At 40.5% G+C, this 22,008-nt stretch overlaps 1 protein-coding gene and 1 non-coding gene across 5 annotated transcripts in view; both read left to right on the forward strand.

Moving 5' to 3' along the window:
• MTR (5-methyltetrahydrofolate-homocysteine methyltransferase) overlaps window positions 1-22,008 on the forward strand; it is a 132,314-nt gene that overhangs the window by 78,753 nt on the left and 31,553 nt on the right. For all 4 annotated transcript variants that reach the window (XM_010820411.4, NM_001030298.1, XM_024986503.2 and 1 more), the window contains 4 exon segments: window positions 9,405-9,494; window positions 10,519-10,671; window positions 13,706-13,813; window positions 14,863-14,963. In XM_010820411.4, the coding sequence (XP_010818713.1) occupies window positions 9,405-9,494; window positions 10,519-10,671; window positions 13,706-13,813; window positions 14,863-14,963 (452 nt within the window).
• TRNAE-UUC (transfer RNA glutamic acid (anticodon UUC)) lies at window positions 3,321-3,393 on the forward strand. Its single transcript has one exon. It is a non-coding gene; the product is annotated as a tRNA-Glu (tRNA).

Raw genomic sequence — 22,008 nt, forward strand, 5'->3', positions numbered from 1 at the left:
TCAGGCAAGAATATTGGAGTGGGTTGCCATTTCCTTCTCCAGGGAACCTTCCCGACCCAGGGATCGAACCCAGGTCTCCCGCATTGCAGGCAGATGCTTTAACCTCTAAGCCACAAGGGAAGCCCACCTACATGCAAGGTGGGTGAGGGGCTAAGCTGTGATGTTTGGAGGGTTATGTGAGTAAGTGCATTTTCAGCTTAGAATCTTCAGCAGATGATAGGTTTATCAGATGTAAGTATTCTTGATGCTTTTCTAGAAAAAAGGTCTCTGTTCCTTATCTGGCCTTGATTTTCTCGTTGCCAGTGGGTGCTCACACTCCCCTTTGGTTTTTGCTTGAGCAGTTTCCTCCCTAGGTGCTGGTCCAGTTTGATATCAGAAATAAAATACATGTCCTCATGAGGCACCTTACTAATGGGGAGCTACTCTTGAGCAGTAGAAGCAGATGAAGGAGTAGCCAATTGAGCAGTTGAGCAGCCACCATGCTTGGAAGCTTTCTCCATGTGTCTGGTGTCTGGGCCGCTCAGTGTGTGAGGGCGTGACAACTTAAGTTTGGATCATGGAGAGTGTCCTACTGAATAACTAGTTGGAAAGCAGATGGACCCAGTGTGCCGGGTCATGCTTCTGAAATCGCTGCTCTGAAATGGTACCATTTAGAATATTGATTTTCTGAAGCATGTTTATCATATATCAGGTGTGATAATGAAACTCTGTACATGGTGAGAAATCCTCACGGGCCACACTTTGCATTCTCGCTTCCTACTGTTCACAATCACACAGCATTGCCCCCTCCCTGCCCCTTCCATGTGGCACACTGCTGTTTTTCTGTGAACACACTTGGCCTTTTTTCCAAGAGTATTTGGAACACTCTGCCATTTTTACTTATCAGACTCCATCCCACAGGCAGGAATTGCCTGATTGTGTGGTTGACAGGACAAGTGATGTTTACATATATCAAGTGATGAGAATGTGAGCTTTAGAAGGACTCTTTTCTTTGCGGGGGGTTGGGGAAGGTGTCACACTGGTCTAGTTTTGTATTTTCTCTTAAAAAAATGTCAGAGTATATAATCTATGAATTTTATCATTTTTAGATCTAAAAATTGAGATATGATCAACATATATTAGTGTTAGATGTATAGCATAATGATTTGATATCAGTATATATTATGGAATGCTCATCACAGTAAGTCTGGTTAACATCCATCACCACATTTGTTTCTGTTTTTAGATTCCAAGTGTAAGTGAGATCATATGGTATTTGCATTTCTGTTTGACTTATTTCACTTAGCATATTGCCCTTAAGTTCCACCCATGCTGTTTCAAATGGCAGGATTTCCTCTTTTTATGGCAGAATAATATTCCATTATATACATAGTATATCACACTTTTTTTATCCGTTCATTCACTGATGAACACATAGATTGTTTCTGTGTCTTTTTCTATTATAAATAATGCTGAAAAAATACATTTTAAAAAATTTATTAATTTTTTTTTTTTACTTTACAATATTGTATTGGTTTTGCCATACATCAACATGCATCTGCCATGGGTATACACATGTTCCCCATCCTGAACCTCCCTCCCATCTCCCTCCCCATACCATGTCTCTGGGTCATCCCAGTGCACCAGCCCCAAGCTTCCTGTATCCTGCATCGAACCTAGACTGGCGATTCGTTTCTTATATGATATTATACATGTTTTAATGCCATTCTCCCAAATCATCCCCACCCCCCACAAAGTCCAAAAGACTGTCTATACATCTGTGTCTCTTTTGCTGTCTCGCATACAGGGTTGTCATTACCATCTTTCTAAATTCCATATATTTGCGTTAGTATACTGTATTGGTGTTTTTCTTTCTGGCTTACTTCACTCTGTATGATAGGCTCCAGTTTCATCCACCTCATTAGAACGGATTCAAATGTATTCTTTTTAATGGCTGAGTAATACTCCACTGTGTATATGTACCACAGCTTTCTTATCCATTCATCTGCTGATGGACATCTAGGTTGCTTCCATGTCCTGGCTATTATAAACAGTTCTGCGATGAACATTGGGGTACATGTGTCTCTTTCCCTTCTGGTTTCCTCAGTGTGTATGCCCAGCAGTGGGATTGCTGGATCGTATGGCAGTTCTATTTCCAGTTTTTTAAGGAATCTCCACACTGTTCTCCATAGTGGCTCTACTAGTTTGCATTCCCACCAACAGTGTAAGAGGGTTCCCTTTTCTCCACACCCTCTCCAGCATTTATTGCTTGTAGACTTTTGGATCGCAGCCATTCTAACTGGCATGAAATGGTACCTCATAGTGGTTTTGATTTGCATTTCTCTGATAATAAGTGATGTTGAGCATCTTTTCATGTGTTTGTTAGCCATCTGTATGTCTTCTTTGGAGAAATGTCTGTTTAGTTCTTTGGTCCATTTTTTGATTGGGTTGTTTATTTTGATTGGAGTTGCTTGTATATTTTTGAGATTAGTTGTTTGTCAGTTGCTTATTTGCTATTATTTTCTCCCATTCTGAAGGCTGTCTTCACCTTGCTTATAGTTTCTTTTGTTGTGCAGAAGCTTTTAATTTTAATTAGGTCCCATTTGTTTATTTTTGCTTTTATTTCCAATATTCTGGGAGGTGGGTCATAGAGGATCCTGCTGTGATATATGTCGGAGAGTGTTTTGCCTATGTTCTCCTCTAGGAGTTTTATAGTTTCTGGTCTTATGTTTAGATCTTTAATCCATTTTGAGTTTATTTTTGTGTATGGTGTTAGAAAGTGTTCTAGTTTCATTCTTTTACAAGTTGTTGACCAGTTTTCCCAGCACCACTTGTTAAAGAGATTGTCTTTTCTCCACTGTATATTCTTGCCTCCTTTGTCGAAGATAAGGTGTCTGTAGGTGCATGGATTTATCTCTGGGCTTTCCATTTTGTTCCATTGATCTATATTTCTGTCTTTGTGCCAGTACCATACTGTCTTGATAACTGTGGCTTTGTAGTAGAGCCTGAAGTCAGGCAGGTTGATTCCTCCAGTTCCATTCTTCTTTCTCAAGATTGCTCTACATTTTTTAATTGCCATCTTCTTTAAGGTTTTTTTGTCATATGAGAGCAGCATTAGTCTCTTTGCATATGAGAGTGCCCTGTGTGATCAGTTACCACCCCAGCCCTCAATCCTGGAGTTCCTCCCAGTCCTCCTCCTTCCATGCTGTCCATTAATACTTTTATGTTTGTCCTTTCCTTCTCTTCCTGTTCCTACCACTGTAGTGCAGGCTTTCATCATGAACTACTAAAACATTCTCCCCTTTCTAGGGTTCTCTTAAAAATACTACTTTGGTGGGAATTCCCTGGTGGTCCAGTGGTTAGGACTTGGCACTTTCAGTGCAAAGGGCCCAGGTTCAATCCCTGGTTGGGGAACTAAGATCCCACAAGCCGTGTGTCTCACTTCCCCGGCGAGAAAATACTACTTGGAATGTTACTCTGAAGCTTCAGAATTCTTGTCATTCCCCCACCTGCACCCTTGCCACAGTTGCCTGGAAGGTTAAATCCAAACTCCATAGCGTGGGTTCCTAGCACTCTTTGGCTTGGCCTCTACTATCCTGCACAAACGTTGCTCTGGGAAATCGGTTCTCATTCAGCTTTAAATCATTCAGCTAATATTTACCCATGTTTTGTTTTCTGCTTTGTCCTTTCTGAACTTAGAGGATCTAACTGATAAGAGAGGCATGCCCCTATAGAGCCTGCAGTGCAGTGAGATGTGCACAAGTATGTAGGGGCAGTTGTCATCCAGTGTGGTGGGGAGATGCTGTGATAAGGCATGTACAGGATGCTGTAGGCTGCTTGGGAGGGCCACTGAACCCAAAGGTAGAGGTGGTCAGGAAAAGCCTCCCAGAGTGATGGGTTAGGGGGGACCTGAGAGCTCAACAGGAGTTAGCCAGGCTAAAGTTTGGGGTTGGGGTACAGTACTGGTATTCTCTGCCAGAGGAGGAGTGTCTGCATCTAGCTGTGGCCTGGTATTCTGGTAGGTGCTAAAGAAAATACTGTCAGATGAGTGGATGTAAAGGGCCAAGGATGAGAGAGATGATGGAGAACATAAGGAATTGAGATGTTCAGGATAGGCTGAGTTCTTCAGGAATGGCAGAAAATGAAGCTAGGAGACAATTGGTTCAGACATTGTCCAGCATGAAAAGGAATCAATACAACATTTGCAGAGCAATATGGAGAAGGCAGTGGCAACCCACTCCAGTACTCTTGCCTGGAAAATCCCATGGGCAGAGGAGCCTGGTAGGCTGCAGTCCATGGGGTCGCTAAGAGCTGGACACGACTGAGCAACTTCACTTTCACTTTTCACTTTCATGTATTGGACAAGGAAATGGCAACCCACTCCAGTGTTCTTGCCTGAGAATCCCAGGGATGGGGGAGCCTGGTGGGCTGCCGTCTCTGGGGTCGCACAGAGTCAGACACGACTGAAGCGACTTGGCAGCAGCAGGGAGCGTACAGTGAATCTTCCCATGGGGGCAGTTTGATCAGGTTTGTGTTTTGGAAAGGCCCCTCTGGCTACAGTGTGGAAGACGCATTGGGGCCAGGGTGATCCTGGGCTGTGGAGACCAGTTAGATGCTTGAACTATGAAAGTGGAAGCAGAGGAGAACAAAATATTGAGGCGGTGTAATTTTTAGGGCTAGGTAACTAATTGAATGCGAAGACTGGATGGAGAGTCAAGAGTGATACTTAGATTTCAGATTTGGGCAGCGAGTGACATCACTTGAGATGGAAGAAACAGATAAGCAATTCACCTTCCATCCCAGGATCATCATGATTTTGTCCCTTTGCTGAATCTGTCAGCTTCTTCAAAGTCTCTCTTCACCACTCCAGTTTGTGATGATCACTCTGTCCTCAAAATTCCTAGCCTTGTCTGTGTCATCTTCTCATTCAGCACTTGGCACAGGCTTTCTCTTGTAGCTTACCTTTCTCTGTGTATTTCCATCTACCTTGCTGCTGCTGCTGCTAAGACGCTTCAGTCATGTCCGACTTTGTGCGACCCCATAGACGGCAGCCCACCAGGCTCCCCAGTCCCTGGGATTCTCCAGGCAAGAACACTGGAGCGGGTTGCCATTTCCTTCTCCAATGCATAAAAGTGAAAGGTGAAAGTGAAGTCGCTCAGTCGTGCCCGACTCTTACTGACCCCATGGACTGCAGCCTTCCAGGCTCCTCCATCCATGAGATTTTCCAGACAAGAGTACTGGAGTGGGGTGCCGTTGCCTTCTCTGTCATCTTCTCATTCAGCCCTTGGCACAGGCTTTCTCTTGTAGCTTACCTTTCTCTGTGTATTTCCATCTACCTTATGATACGGTAAAGTCCTTGAGAGCACGGTCTATGTCTTGTACCTCACAGTGTGCCCACCTCTAAGACAATTTCTTAGAGATGCTTTGTTACAGATGCTTCACATATCTGGGTAGTGATGGTGCTATGTGAGAACTTTAAAAGCTCATCAGATATCAGCTTTAGCTTTCCTTACTGTCCGGGAAATCTTTAGTCCCAAGATGCTATCTTTTAGGAAAGAAGAAAAGGAAAAAAAAAAAATGGAGTCTCACTCAGTCTCTCTACTGAACATTCAAATCCTAGTGAGGATCATTTTATAATTATAGAAATATTGAATCACTATACTGTGTACCAGGAACTAAAATTATAGGTCGATTATGCTTTAAAAAAAAAAAACCCAAAACTCATAGGAAAAGAGATCAGATTTGAAGTTACCAGAGGCAGGGGCTAACAGGAGGGAAAATTGGATGAAGGGAATTCCTCTTAAGATGCATAATTACTAGGGGTTTAATGTACAATGTGATAAATATCATTGACACTGGTGTATAATATATATGACAGATGTTAGAAAACTCAGGAGTTCTCATCACAAGAAAAAAAATGTTTTTTCTGTTTTATTCTCTGCCTATATGAGATGATGGATATCAGTTCAGGCACTCAGTTGTGTCCAACTCTTTGTGACCCCATGACTGCAGCACACCAGGCCTCCCTGTCCATCACCAACTCCCAGAGTTTACTCACACTCTTGTCCATCGAGTTAGTGATGCCATCCAACAATCTCATCCTCTCTTGTCCCCTTCTCCTCCCACCTTCAATCTTTCCCAGTATCAGGATCTTTTCAAATGGGTCAGTTCTTCACATCAGGTGGCCAAAGTGTTGGAGTTTCAACTTCAGCATTAGTCCTTCCAATGAATATTTAGGGCTGATATCCTTTAGGATGGACTGGTTGGATCTCCTTGCAGTCCAAGGGACTCTCAAGAGTCTTCTCCAACACCACAGTTCAAAAACATCATTTCTTCTGTGCTCAGCTTTCTTTATAGTCCAACTCTCACAGCCATACATGACTACTGGAAGAACCATAGCTTTGACTAAATGGACCTTTGTTTGCAAAGTAATGTCTCTGCTTTTTAATATGCTGTCTAGGTTGGTCATAACTTTTCTTCCAAGGAGCAAGTGTCTTTTAATTTCATGGCTGCAGTCACCATCTGCAGTGATTTTGGAGCCCAAAAAAATAAAGTCTGTTACTGTTTCCACTGTTTAACCATCTATTTGCCATGAAGTGATGGGACAAGATGCCATAATCTTAGTTTTCTGAATATTGAGCTTTAAGCCAACTTTTTCACTCTCCTCTTTCACTTTCATCAAGACGCTCTTTAGTTTTTCTTCGCTTTCTGCCATAAGGGTGGTGACATCTGCATATCTGAGGTTATTGATAATTCTCCCAGCAGTCCTGATTCCAGCTTATGCTTCATCCAGTCCAGCGTTTCTCATGATGTATTCTGCATATAAGTTAAATAAGCAGGGTGACAATATACAGCCTTGACATACTCCTTTCCTGATTTGGAACCAGTCTATTGTTCCATGTTCAGTTCTAACTGTTGCTTCTTGACCTGCATACAGGTTTCTCAGGAGGCAGGTAAGGCGGTTTGGTATTCCCATCTCTTTAAGAATTTTCCACAGTTTGTTGTGATCCACATGGTCAAAGGCTTTGGCATAGTCAACAAAGCAGAAGTAGATGTTTTTCTGGAACTCTCTTGCTTTTTTGATGATCCAACGGATGTTGGCAATTTGATCTCTGGCTCCTCTGCCTTTTTTAAATCCAGCGTGAACATCTGGAAGTTCACAGTTCACATACTGTTTAAGCCTGGTTTGGAGAATTTGGAGCATTACTTTGCTGAGTGCAGTTGTGAGGTAGTTTGAGTATTCTTTGGCATTGCCTTTCTTTGGGATTGGAATGAAAGCTGACCTTTTCCAGTGCTGTGGCTACTGCTGAGTTTTCCAAATTTGCTGGTGTATTGAGTGCAGCACTTTCACAGCATCATCTTTCAGGATTTGAAATAGCTCAACTATTCCATCACCTCCACTAGCTTTGTTTGTAGCGATGCTCCCTAAGGTCCACTTGACTTCACATTCCAGGATGTCTGGCTTTAGGTGAGTGATCACACCATCGTGATTATCTGGGTCGTGAAGATCTTTTTTGTACAGTTCTTCTGTGTATTCTTGCCACCTCTTTTTAATATCTTCTGCTTCTGTTAGGTCCATACCATTTCTGTCCTTTATTGAGCCCATCTTTGCATGAAATGTTCCCTTGGTATCTCTAATTTTCTTGAAGAGATCTCTAGTCTTTCCCATTCTTTTGGTTTCCTCTGTTTCTTTGCACTGATCACTGAGGAAGGCTTTTTTTTTTTTTTTTTATCTCTTCTTGCTATTCTTTGGAACTCTGCATCCAAATGGGTATATCTTTCCTTTTGTCCTTTGCCTTTTGCATCTCTTCTTTTCTCAGCTATTTGTAAGGCCTGCTCAGACAACCATTTTGCCTTTTTGTATTTCTTTTTCTTGGGGATGGTGTTGATCACTGCTTCCTGAACAATGTCATGAACCTCCATCCATAGTTCTTCAGGCACTCTATCAGATCTAATCCCTTGAATCTATTTGTCACTTCCACTATATAATCGTAAGGGATTTGATTTAGGTCAGACCTGAATTATCTACTGGTTTTCCCTACTTTCTTCAATTTAAGTCTGAATTTGGCAACAAAGAGTTGATGACCAGAGCTACAGTCAACTCTCAGTCTTGTTTTTGCTGACTGTATAGAGCTTCTCCATCTTTGGCTGCAAAGAATATAATCAATCTGATTTCGGTATTGACCATCTGGTGATGTCCTTGTGTAGAGTCTTCTCTTGTGTTGTTGGAAGAGGGTGTTTGCTATGACCAGTGCGTTCTTTTGGCAAAAGTCTGTTAGCCTTTGCCTGCTTCATTTTGTACTCCAAGGCCAAATTTGCCTTTTAGTCCAGGTATCTCTTGACTTCCTACTTTTGCCTTCCAGTCCCCTATAATGAAGAGGACATCTTTTGGGGATGTTAATTCTAGAAGGTCTTGTAGGTCTTCATAGAACTGTTCAACTTCGGCTTCTTCAGCATTACAGTCGAGGCATAGACTTGGATTACCGTGATGTTGAATGGTTTGCCTTGGAAACGAACAGAGATCATTCTGTCATTTTTGAGATTGCACCCAAGTAGTACATTTCAGACTCTTGTTGACTCTGAGGGCTACTCCATTTCTTCTAAGGGATTCTTGCCCACAGTAGTAGATATAATGGTCATCTGAGTTAAATTCACCCATTCCAGTCCATTTTAGTTCACTGATTCCTAAAATGTTGATGTTCCTCTTGCCATCTCCTGTTTGACCACTTCCAATTTACCTTGATTCATGCACCTAACATTCCAGGTTCCTATGCAATATTGCTCTTTACAGCATCAGAACTTGGTTCTATCACCAGTCACATGCGTAACTGGATGTTGTTTTTGCTTTGGCTCCATCTCTTCACTCTTTCTGGAGTAATTTCTCCACTGATCTCCAGTGGCATATGGGCACCTACCGACCTGGGGAGTTCATCTATCAGTGTCCTATCTCTTTGCTTTTTCATACTGATGGATATACATTAAACTTACTGTAGTAATCATTTCATTTGTACATAAATCAGCTCTTTATGCTGTACACCTGAAATTTGTATAGCACTGTATGTCAATTATACTTCAATAAAACTGGAAAGGAGAAAATTTTTAAATAAAAGTTCAAAACCTATAAGATTTCTCTCTTTTCGTCTCTCCTTGAAGTGAAGTGAAGTCGCTCAGTCATGTCTGACTCTGCAACCCCATGGACTGTAGCCTATCAGGCTCCTCCGTCCGTGGGATTTTCCAGGCAAGAGTACTGGAGTAGGTTGCTATTTCCCTCTCTCCTTACCTCAAGCATTTTCCAAAGATTTTATTCATGCCGGCACTGTACTAGGGCCTTGAAACATAAGGGAAGAATAAGACATAGTTTTTTTCTGCCAACTAGCTGAGAAAGTGACCTGTTGTACCATCTCTCTATTCACATTTCAATCCAGACTCAGGGCAAAGGAGGGAAGAAAGTCATCCAGACTGATGAGTGGAGGAATGGCCCTCTCGAAGAACGCCTTGAGTACGCTCTTGTGAAGGTGAGTGTGGGCCGGAGGCTGGGTGCTGGTCCTGGTGGCTGATGGCATGGCTGGAGGAGAGGTGCTGGCAGCAGCTGATGAAGGAGATTCCCTGGACTACTCCTGAGTGATTTGCCCTCCATCCCACCTCTATGTCTAGAACATTAGGCAGTATCTGGAGATATTTTAGGTTGTTCTGACTGGAGTGGGAGGTTTTTACTGGCATGTGACCAGGGATGCTGGTGAACATGCTATACTGCACAGTAGAGGCCTGCACCACAGAGAATTATTCAGTGCAACTGTCAGTAGTGCCCAAGGTGAGAAGTGCTGTTCTAGACCATCTGGCTGTCTCTTGATCAACAAATGAGTTCTGGCTCTTCTGCTGTAGTTAGACTTTTAGTCCAGATAGATAATCTCTTGGCTTCGGTTTCCTCATTTGTGAGTCTGGAAATTTCAGGGTTTTGTTTTGTTTGTTTGTTTGTTTGTTTTGGTCTCTAGAATTTAACTTTTAATTTCTTGGAACTTTTGAGATTCACCTACTTCAGGTTGTAGAACTAGTTTGGATCCTTGAACTGGGGGCACTGGAGGATTAGGGCTTGATCAGTGAAGGCTGGGTCCTCCCTGCACCCAGCCCTGTCAGTGGGAAAACAGTGATTTCACAGGAGATATTTGTTTACATGTAATCTGGTAAACCACTAGGATAAAAAGTGTATTTTATTATGAATTTGAATTTATTAGTACTCCTTCTGTCACTAATTTTTCACTTTATATCAATAAAATGCTTTATGTCAATAAAGCCATCTAGGCACTTTACATTTTACACATTTAATCCTCAAAATAACCATGTGAGGTTGGTATTGTATGATTATTAAATGAGGAACCTGATGCTTAATAAGTTGTCTAAATTAGTGATAAGAGCCAGGATTTGAACACATGCAGTCTGATTCCAAAACCCACACTCTTAACTATTTATTTGTTGTTGGATGTTTGAACTTAAGCCAATATATCCTGTGAATTTTCCCTAATTTTTTGTTTTTTTCTGTAGGGCATTGAAAAATATATTATTGAAGATACTGAGGAAGCCAGGTTAAACCAGGAAAAATATCCCCGACCTCTGAATATAATTGAAGGGCCGCTGATGAATGGCATGAAAATTGTTGGTGATCTTTTTGGAGCTGGAAAAATGTTTCTACCTCAGGTTGGCAAATGGGGGAAAAAGTTTCACAATTGAAGGAAAGAGCCTTTATCTTTTAATAAATAGTAAATTTGAGTCTGTTTCTCTGGTTTAATTTTGATGAAAGCCCAGGGGCATTGAGGTGTGATTCTGTTCATTCTTTGTCTGAATTCACTTTTAGGCATAGTCTGAAAAGTCCATCTAGGGTGATGTGGATGTTAGAGGTCATCTGGACATTCCCAGCATTAGTCTTCATGTTCTGGGCTTCTGTACCATCTCTTACCCCAGCACAAGTCTCTCCCCCGACCCCTCAAATTAAAATAAAACCCAAGACTAGTGTAAAGTCAATCATGTTAAGATTTGATTTGACCAGCCAGTGTTCATCCTTAAGGATGAATATTTTGAAAAGATCATTACCATTTTAAATAATGACATGCATTAAATAATATGTTTCAAGTAAAACCAGTAGTCTTACTCTTATTTTGATTTACAGCAGCTACCGACCACATTGATTAACACTGGCACTTTTTGAGACTTCTGGGTTCAGGTCTGTGAGGCATACAAAAAACAAAAAATCCCTGTTCTTTTTTTTTTTTTTCTTTAACTTTTTAAAATTGAAGTATAATTGATTTTTAAAATTTATTCTGTATTTAATTATTCATCGTCCATTCCCCATTTTCCTTCATAGCATTTATCTTTTCTTATAGATTTACTGTTTTATAATTCACATGCAATAAAATGTGCATGTTTAAAGGATGCAGTTTGATAAGCTTTAACATGTCTGTACCTGTGAAACCACCACCACACTCAGGGAACATTCAGTTGTCCTGCATTAGTCTCCCCAAGTCTGGGATAGTTTCACAGTCTTTTTTTTTCATGATGTCAACTTATTGTTTTAACTTCTTATGTTTGAGTAAACTTTAGACTTGCAAGTTGCAGATGCAGTTTAAGTGATCATGTATCCCCCTCAACTTCTTCCCCTAATGTTAACCTTTTCACTTGATCAGAGTGTAGTTATCAGAACCAGGAAATTAATACTGATATAATCATGTTAACTAATGACCTTATTCACATTTCACCAGTGTTTCTGCTATTCTTCTCTTCTCTTTGTGTTCCATAGTCCCACATTGCTTTTATCTTGAACAGTTCCCGAGTTATGACCTTGACTTTTGAAGAGTATTGTACAGTTTGGTAAATGATAGGCTCTCTCTCAGTTTGAATTTTCCTGATGTTTTCTCATTTTTGGCGAGAATAACGCAGAGTAATGCTGTGCCCTTCTCATATCAGGAAGCCTGGTGAGGTTAACGTTGATCATTTTGTTAAGAGTGTCTTCTATGTTTCTCCACTGTAAATTTTTTTGTAGGGAGAAACGTTGAGACTGTACAAATACCCTGTTTTCTCATCCTGCTTCTCATAAATTTTAGTATACATTCGTGAACTTTTATGAAAGTCCCTGTTCTTTTTTATCTATTTAACAAATTTGACATATTACATTTTGTAAATTTAAGGTGTACAGTGATACATATTTTAATATGATTGCCATTGAAATAATATTTATCACACTATGTAACTATAGTACATGATTGTCTATTCATTATACTATGTGTTAGAGCCCTTTGGCTTATTTACTTGTTACAAGTTTGTACCCTTAAATATCATCAGTCTCACCCTCCCATCTCTATCCCATGGTAACCACAGTTTCACTCTGTTTTGTTTTTTCTTTCCAGTTTGACTTCTTTTAGGTTCTGCATATAAGTGAGATCATCCAGTACTTATCTTTCTCTTTCTGATTTATCTTGCTTAGTATAATGTCCTCAAGATCCATCTGCGTTTTTTTGCACATGGCCAAATATCCTCTCTTATCATGGCTGAATGATACTCCATTCTGTATATATACCACATCTTTTTTATCCATTCACCTGTTGATGGGCATTTGGGTTGTTCATGTCTTGGCTGTTATAAATAATGCTCTGATAAACCTATTGAAATCCTATTTTCATTTCCTGTAGGTTTATACTGAGAAGTGGAATTGCTTGATCATGTGGTAGACCTATTTTTAATTTTTCTAAGAACCTCCATATTGTTTTCCATTCCCACCATCAGTGCATAAGAGTTCCCTTTTCACCACAACCTCACCAGCACCTGTTGGTTTTTGTTTTCTTGATGGTGACCATTCTAACATATGAAAGTGAAAGTCACTCAGTTATGTCCTACTCTTTGTGACCCCATGGACTATACAGTCCATGGAATTCTCCAGGCCAGAATACTGGAGTGGGTAGCCTATCCCTTCTACAGCAGATCTTCCCAACCCAGGAATTGAACTGGGGTCTCCTGCATTGCAGGTGGATTCTTTACCAACTGAGCTATCAGGGAAGCCCTGAGCTATCATGTGTGAAGTGGTATCTTAGTGTGATTTGTATTTGTTATCTCCCTGACAATTTGTGATGTTGAGCATCTTATCATGTGCCTACTGGCCACTTTGATATCCTTTTTGGAAAAATACCTTTTTAGTTCTCCTGTCCATTTTTTAATCAGATTATTATTATTATTATTATAAAGTTGCATTAGTTCTTTATATATTTTGGATATTAATCCCTTATCCAATTTATGTTTACAAAATTTTTCTCTAATTCTGTAGACTGTAAGGCTCTTTTTCCTTTTGCATAAGCCTTAATTATAAGTGAATTGTGACACTGGGGATTGAGAAGAGAAGGCTGAGAAGGGGCTTTTGGAGAAGCTTGACACTTGGAGGATGTGCAGAACTTCAGGAAATGATAGAGAGCCTTCTAGGTGGAGAAAAAATAACATGCAGAAGTTCAGAGGACAGAAACTGCAACATTTGATTTCCAGCCTTGTTTTTCTTCTTCTGTACCTGACTGATTAATTTTCCTCATGATGAACTCATTCCTCACCCACCCACTGTCAAAAATGGACTCAAGGGTGGCTGACCTGAGGTCATAACATGCATGATAATTGATGCTAAAATTTCACAAGCAACCATGTGTAACCATCCAGGTGTTTTGGTAAAGATGCTTGACTCTGTGTATATTTTACCCAGGTTATAAAGTCAGCTCGGGTCATGAAGAAGGCCGTGGGTCACCTTATTCCCTTCATGGAAAAAGAGAGAGAAGAAACCAAAGTGCTTACTGGCAAAATAGAAGATGAGGCAAGTCATTTTGTTGGGGCCTGTGGACCTTGTGAGGAATTGGCTCTGGATACTCTTACTGGGCGGGAGGGTAGGGACCTAAGCCATTGGGCTTGACTGTGTCATTGACGATGAAGCAGAGAAGTGAAACAACTTTTTTAGCAAGTATCAGAATACCCTAGGATTTTCTATAGAACGTGGCTTTATGAAATTTTTAATAGAAACATTATTTTCTAAACAAAGCCATGATTTCAAGACAAAACCAGTTCGTTCATTCATCTACCAGCTATTTACAGAGCTCTTACACGTGGCAGGTAGTGTGCTCGACCCTGCCCTTGAGATACCGTTTGGTTTTGGAAAACGTCTTACCTGAATATTCTCTGTGTGCTGGTCATGTTCTTGGCACCACTGCTGGATTTAGTTCCCTTCTTGTTGGCTGTGCCACCACAGTAAATCGTTAAGCTTTTGACCTTGTTTAGCTCCCTGTGAAGCTCAGTCGGCTTTGGCCCCTAAGATTCTGAATTCTTAAATCTATCTGTGTTTGTGAATGGCTCTGACGGTAGTGTTCATAAAAATCCCACTTGCCTTGCATGTCTTTTTCTTTTCTTTCTTTTTCTTTTTTTGAGGGAGGAGATTGTGATGGAACAACGGTGTTGAAGAAGATAGCCTGAGCCCTCCTGCCCTGGCCTGCTGTGGTCCTTCCCATTCTAATGGGGCACATGCAGTTCACCAGAGCCTCCCTCTCCCTTTACTGCTAACATTTACTAAACATTTGTCAGATAGGCTTGGGGGTTACAAATATGATCTTCAGTGATGGGACTGTTTTGTATTTGAACTTAAACTGTTTTTGAGATGATGGAACACATGATCTGGGTTGAAGCCCCCTCAGTGAACCACCTGGGGGGTTGCTGCAGCTTACAGCCTTCTTCGCACAGAGCATGAGGCTTGGGTTCTGGGTCCATCTTTGAGGGTTGCCTTGGTTGTATTGAATTGCTTTCTGTGCCAACACCTGCCTGGCTCCAGAGAACCAGGTGACCTAGCAATGCTGAGCTGTTTGACTTCCTCTCCAGGACCCTTACCAAGGCACCATCGTGCTGGCTACTGTTAAAGGTGACGTACACGACATAGGCAAGAACATAGTTGGAGTGGTTCTTGGCTGCAATAATTTCAGGTAAATTAGGACCCACCTTTCTTACCTGAGCCCCTTTCTTATTTAAAGTAAAAGCATTAACAGGTGATACGTCTTGGGTGGGAAGGGCAGGGAAGAGCTGTGGATGTTAGAGGTTGTTTTTCTTCACATGTTTTTGAATTTTCTACATTGAACATACCTTTTCAAATGAAGTAATTTAACAATTATTTAATGGTGTACATTCAGTAAGGACAAAAAGAATAGAAAACAGTATTCAAGCAGGGTCAAACAACCCAGAGGCTTCTGGGGAATTGACTTCAGGCCAGAGGCTCAAACACTGGACCCCACCCCATGGCCATATTTCCTTTTTACTCTCAATAAGCTGCCAGATTTTAAAGCCAAGATCTTATTAAAACCTTGGCTAAATGGAGTTTTATAAGAAGGCTTTGACCGTTCTTTTTCCTTTGCTTAGAAGAGAACCATGCATGCCTCTTAGTATTGATGAAGCTAGTTTTTGAATGTTGTATACAAGTAAAATCCCTTTCTTATATCTCTCATTATAGTTGAATAATTATTTAGCGCCAATTTATTTCTGTGTGAGAGCTCATGACCCACAGTAAGAGTGTGTTTTGCTCGGATTTCAACGTATTCTTTGTAATGAAAAGCCTGATATAACTAATGTCTTCTCTGGTCCATATCCAGCCAACAGTCCTTTTGAGGCGTGAACTTCTTTCCATGTGCTGTTTTCTCTATAGAGAGGAGAAACAACTGCAGCTGCGGCTGGGCCCCCTTGGGGTCAGGGTTAGAGAGTTCCCACTGTCAGACAGCCATCACCCTCTAAGGCCCTCCCTGCTTTCAAACTGTTCATCCATGTCTGTGTTCAAGGCTAATTAAATGCGGCTAAGGAAGGTTGGAGATGAAGGAGCATTGGCAGAGTGGCACCTTCTTCTCTGACTGTCTTTACAGGCACTTCTGTTTGGCTGCTTGTTCACTATCAAAAGATGGAGCGTTCTCTCCTAGTCCTGGAAACAAGGAATATTTTTCTTGGAATACATTTATTATTTTTTTAAAGATAAATATTCCAGAGAGACAGTGGAGGTTGTTACAGTAAGATTTTTACATATAGAATAAGTATTTGGATGAGGAATAAATATTTGATAAGGTGTTGGCTTCCTAAAATCTCTTGACATTTCTGCTGTTGTCTCATCTTTTCAAATCCTATGCTGTTGATTTCTATTTGCATTCATCTCAATTAGTTCAAATTCATTTCAGCCAATAAATGTTTATAGATCATCTACTGTTTACCATGAATTGTATCAGAGACACCCAGATGATTTAGTTGACTTTTCTCCATTCAGGAACTTTACTGTTTGTCAGGCTAAAAAGCCAGGTACATATTCAATGGTGATAATAAGACAAAAACTACTGAAAAAAAGCAATTTGTAAGCAAGCTCCCTAAAGCAATTCTAAAGCAATTCTTGAGATATCATCGTCTGTGTTTATCCTTTTGTATTATGAAAAATGGGTAAGTAGCTGAGAGAATCATACCAGTAATGTTTCTTCCTCCAGTAAAGGCATTTTAAGAGGCCAGGGAGAACTGTGGCATTTCTCCAGGGTGCTACTGTAGCCCGATGTCATCAGTGAAAGCGACTTATTAAACCCGAAAGCTTTCCTCCAGCACACCCATCTCCTCTGGCTTGTACACTGAAGGATCGCTTATTTTTTGCTGGCTTCCCAGGTGACATAGTGGTAAAGAATCTGCCTGCCAATACAGGAGACACAAGAGACCTGGGTTCAATCCCTGGGTCAGGAAGATCCCCTGGTGTAGGAAATGGCAACCCACTCTAGTATTCTTGCTTACAAAATTCCATCAACAGAGGAGCCTGGTGGGCTACCGCCCGTGGGGTTGCAAAGAGTCAGACCTGACTGAGCACTCACATAATAATGGCAACTGGAGAAACATCTTCTGATGAAACTTTATTCTTTTTGTAAAAAATAAGTGAATGTGCAAACCTTTTTTCTTTGGGGGTCAAACACCCCTTTGAGTCTTGTGTCTCATAATACATGGACTCTCTACACTGATGGGTTTAATGTTATGATGTCAGGTAGTAGACAGATGCCCCTGAGATAGGCCTTGTGCAGTGAAATGTATACTTTGACTATGTATCCGTGCTGCAGGCTAATGCCTGGGTGAATCACCCAGCTAGTTGAGTGAGTCTAGCAAACCATCTAGTACCAGATGCTAATACAACTTTTTCATTCCCGGCTCTTTGTCACTGGTCAGTAAATCTCATGAAATGCTAAGAGTTCTTTGTGGGGAAAAAAGAAGTAAAAAGGATTCAAAGTGATAGTTCTGTCTAGACAGAAAAAGCACATTTTTTTATGGGGATGATGCGATAGAATTTGCAGATTTGAGAATTTGAATAGATCTGGGGATATGTCCACCTTAGGTATTAGAGTTTACTAATGCCTAACATTTATTTACCACTTCACAATTTATATAGTGCTGCTTTTATATAACTGTTTTTTCCTTTTTTTCCCCTTTGTATTCTTGTCCTGATTTCTGTCTTTCTTTTTCTTTTTTTCCTGTCCTTCATTCTTTTTTTCTTTTCGTGGTCTTGATCCTGCTTTGCCTGCCTCAATTATTGTACTTCTCATTTACACAGCTAGCAAGCGGCAGGCCATCCTCAGGGCTTCTGAGTCCAAAAGTCAGGATTCTGTACTGTGTCAGTTTAGCTTTCAATATTTATTCCAGTTTTAAGCAACTTTAACTGCAATGTCTAGTATTAATATTCCAGTTTAATTCCTCTTTAGAAATAATTTAGAATATTTAAATGTATTTTGATCAGATATTTGAATACATAAAGTTGAGTTTAGAATACTCTAATAATTATTATATAAAAAGACAAATTTAGACTTTTCTCATTTAACATAATGCACCCTGTTTAATTGGATAAGAAAAAATAGGATGTAATAACAAAATTTAAAATGAAATGTACATCTAGTACTTTTAAAAATATGGATCTGGTGAAACTTATCTGAGATGTATTTTTGTGTTAATCAATGGTTCTTAATATAAATATCTAGTAAATAATATATGGGTAAATAATATATGGTTAAGAAGGGAACACTTTAAAACTGTATAATGCTAGAGTTTTCAGCTAAGTGAGGAAAAGGAGTGTATTTAAGTCAAGGGTACATTAATCTTTCCTAGCACCTCACAGGTTCTCTTGATAATTATTTGGATGCTTTCAACTGGTGTGTGTGTGTGCTTTTGGAGCTTAATTGAAATAGAATTGACATACAACATTGAGTAAGCTTAAGATGTAAAACATTGATTTGATTTGCAGTATGATCAGCACATAGTGTTAGCTAACCCATCACATAATTACCATTTCTTATTTGTGGTTAACACTCTCATAGCATGCAGTGTTGTTAACTCTGTTCAGAGTGCTGTGTATTAGATCCCTAGAACTTAGTCATCTTCCAGCTGGAAGTTTGTACCCTTGACCAACATCTCCCCGTTTTCCCCACCTTACAGCCCCTAGTAACACCTCTTCTACTCTGTTTCTGTGCATTCAGCTTTTTAGACTCCCCATATAAGCCTGTCATACAGTATTTTTCTTTCACTGTATATCTTATCTCAGCATAATGCCTTCAGGGTCCATCCATTGTTTCAGTGGAAAGACTTCTTTCTTTCTTATGGTTTCTTAATGGTTTCATTGTATGCATCTATCACATCTTTATCCTTTTATCTGTTGACACACAGCTTAACCACACGTTGGAAATCTTGGTTGGGACTGCAAACTGGTACAGTACTCCCATCTAGTGGTGATACATGTGAATTGCAGGATCAGAAGACACTGCCGCCTTTAACCTCACTTAACAGATGTGAGGCACCCTAAGAAAAATTAGTTTTATTTTACTTTTTAATTCTTTCTGGAGAGTAAAAGGGGCTTAATCTATTAAAAGATTTATTTTCAAAATTGTATATATTCTTAAATAGTTTTGGATGCCTTTGCTAAGGCATTTGGTGCAGCTTATATTTTGTCTGAATTAGAAGCCCAAATTAAATGCTCATGTTTACAGCTCTGTTATAACCACTTTAGAATGATGAATGTAAAAGTTTGAAATTTCCATAGCATTCATTTTTATTTTCTTTAATCTCTCATGTGGCAAAATGAAAGAATGTGTATAAGAAGAGACTTACAGACATGGGGTATAGCTCAGAGTGCAGAAGGGAAATCAAGAGAAAGCCAAGGGAGGTGTAGATGTATGCAGGGGAAGTAGGGAGTTGTAGTAAAGGGGAGAGAAAATGGGGAGGGGTTGGGAAGGGTGGCGGCAGGCAGGGATGGGATTGACCCAGGCTTTGGATCCTTTCCTTCAGCCAGAGTTCCCCAGGGCCAGCTGTTCATGATTCTAGACCTTCGTTGTGCTAGTCTCTACTGGATGGCCCTCTTCTTTCCTTCACCTGGCTAATACTTGCTCAAGATTCAGGCGATAGTACCCTCCTGGAATCCTCCTAAAACTGTTGTCCAGGTTAGATGGCCTCTCACAGCACACTGTAAAGGCCTCCTGCCTGGCACTTAGCACACTGTGTTCTAATTCAGAACTTGCCAGCAGTTTCTCAACTCACATGTGCCCACATACAGATCCCCTTCTTTCTCCAGGGTGTGAGTGAGGACAGCCCCAGTCCTAGATTGGTTGACCCTGGTCGCGAGTAGCCTCCTTCCTGTATCCCAGTGCCATAAGTACTATTTTCTATGCATGGAAAACATTATAAAGTGCTCCTCTAAGCAGTGATATATTTGACTGTTTCCCAACAAAACTTGTTAAAGCAGCCTAATAAGTTGGAAGTTGAACTCGTCATACTCTAGGCCCCCAGCTCATTGTTTCCAGACCTCTTCTTAACCTCCCTAACATCTGGTCACCTCTCTTGCTGATTGCTTCTTCTCTGTGTGACCCCCGAAAAGGGGATTCTTCAGGGCTTAACCCTGGGACCTCTTCTCCGTCTGTCCTCACTGCTTCTCAGACTTCAGTGAACCTTCTGACCACCTGGGGATCTTGATAAGTCAGATCTGATTAAAATAGGTCTGGACAGACAGTCTTAGATCATCTCATTCAGTCTCATGAATTTTTTTTTTTCTGTTCCTCTCCCCTGTCATCTCGATCTCTCCCCTTCCCCTCCTCTTCCCACTCTTCCCTCAACCCCTTCTCTCCAACCCCTACCCACTTTTGGCAATTCATTTTTCTGAATATTTTACACATGGTCTCAGGACTTCTTAACGCCATGTAATATGCCAACAAGTCCCAGGTTTTATCTCCAGCTTGGATCGCTCACCTGGGCTGCAGGCTTACAGATCCAGATGACTACCTGAGAGCTCCATTTAGATTTCTTAAAAAAAAACTCAAACTTAATATTTTGAAATTTTAAGTAATCACCATTAAGATGCCCTCTTCTCCCTCTCTGAGCTCACTCCCTACAGCTTTCTCCTTCCTCCATTTCTATCTGACCACAAGGTCTCTTTATTTTTCCTCCAACAAAGCAAGCAGGCACACGTTCCTGAAAGATAGAGCACCTGAAACAAGAAAAAGGATTGAGAGTGAGATGATTCTTGCCGTCATACTGATGAGTTTTAATTCTTAAAATACAACATACAATGTTGAAAGCAGTCAGCTTTGAAATCCATACCTCTTTGTCTTGATGTAAAAGCGATATGCTCTTTCACTTGGTGTTATAGGCTGTATTTAGTCATAGTTCAACAAACCCAGTTACCGGCCTATGTGCAGTGTGCTAAAGAGAAAGAAAGGGGCCACCTCACCCCCGTTATAACCTGCAGTGCCCCTTCATCAACCTCTGTGGCATGTTTTTTAGTGGATTAGCGCTAATCCACTAGACTGAAGAGAGTCATCATTGATTTGAAATTGTCCACTTTCTGAGGATTCTCTTTGTGCTAGTTTCTTTTTTTTTTAAGTACTATGATAACAAGCTAAAAAGTCCAACTTAAATATAAACAGGTATATAATGAGAAACAATGTTCCTTCCTGCCCTTGGTGTTCAACACCCACTGTTAACAGCTGCTATGATGTCAGGTAGTGGTACTTAAGCATTGCTTTTTTTTTTTTTTAACTTAAAATCATTTTGTCTATTTAGTTATTTAAGAATTGTTGGCATGAGGAAACAAAAGAAAATGTGCACTGTAATTTTTAAAACATCTTTATAACCAATGCTCATGATGAAATTAAATTGTCAAAATGATGGACATCCTTGATACTCTCTAAATCTAGAATAGAGTAGTTTACAGAACATTTTCCAAGGCTGAAATCCTGTTTTCTCTGAGACCCAGGAAGCCATCCCCTCCTTGAGTCACAGCTCCGTGGAAAGCGTGCTCCGGGCTTCCTGTGCCCAGTCCCACTCTCCTCACGTGCCCACGTGGTCTGCTCTTCCTCTGAGTCTTGCTCATCTCTCCTGGTAGCTGTTCTTTCATTTGTTCTCCCTCTCCTTTGACTTATGGGAGATTCCCTTCTCATCAGCTTTTCATGTACAGGAACTGATCCCTTCTTCCTTATCCTTCTTGTTGGCTTCCATGTAGGGTATCCTGTTCAGTAGATATTGAGGGAGTGAACTTCTCTAACGTCTTTATTGGCCTCCATGGCTAAGAAGACGCGTTTTTGTGTCAGATCCTGGTTCAGATCCCAGCTCCGCTACTAGTGAGTTGTCTGGCTGGACAAAATGCTTAACTTCCTGGCACATGCTTTTCTGGACCCTTCTTTATTAAAAATGTAAAAATCATGTTTTCAAGAATTAAAGAAAAAGTATTCTTTGGTAAAACCTACCTCAAAATCAAATTTAAAATAGGAATCAAACATCATAAAAATATTTATATTGTTTAGTGCAATAATCCCATTTATAACAGTCCATCCCATGTATATTTGGATAAATACATGAAATAAATATATGAAAACAACCCCCCCCACCCCAAGAAAAAGACACAGACCCCATGATCGTGCTTCCACGTACAGTTCCTGTGAGGGTTAAACAAGATTGTTTATATAGAAGGCTTAGCATAGTGGAAATATCCCAGGT

This window comes from Bos taurus, chromosome 28 (assembly GCF_002263795.3).
Source record: "Bos taurus isolate L1 Dominette 01449 registration number 42190680 breed Hereford chromosome 28, ARS-UCD2.0, whole genome shotgun sequence".
In the NCBI taxonomy this organism is placed as follows: domain Eukaryota; kingdom Metazoa; phylum Chordata; class Mammalia; order Artiodactyla; family Bovidae; genus Bos; species Bos taurus.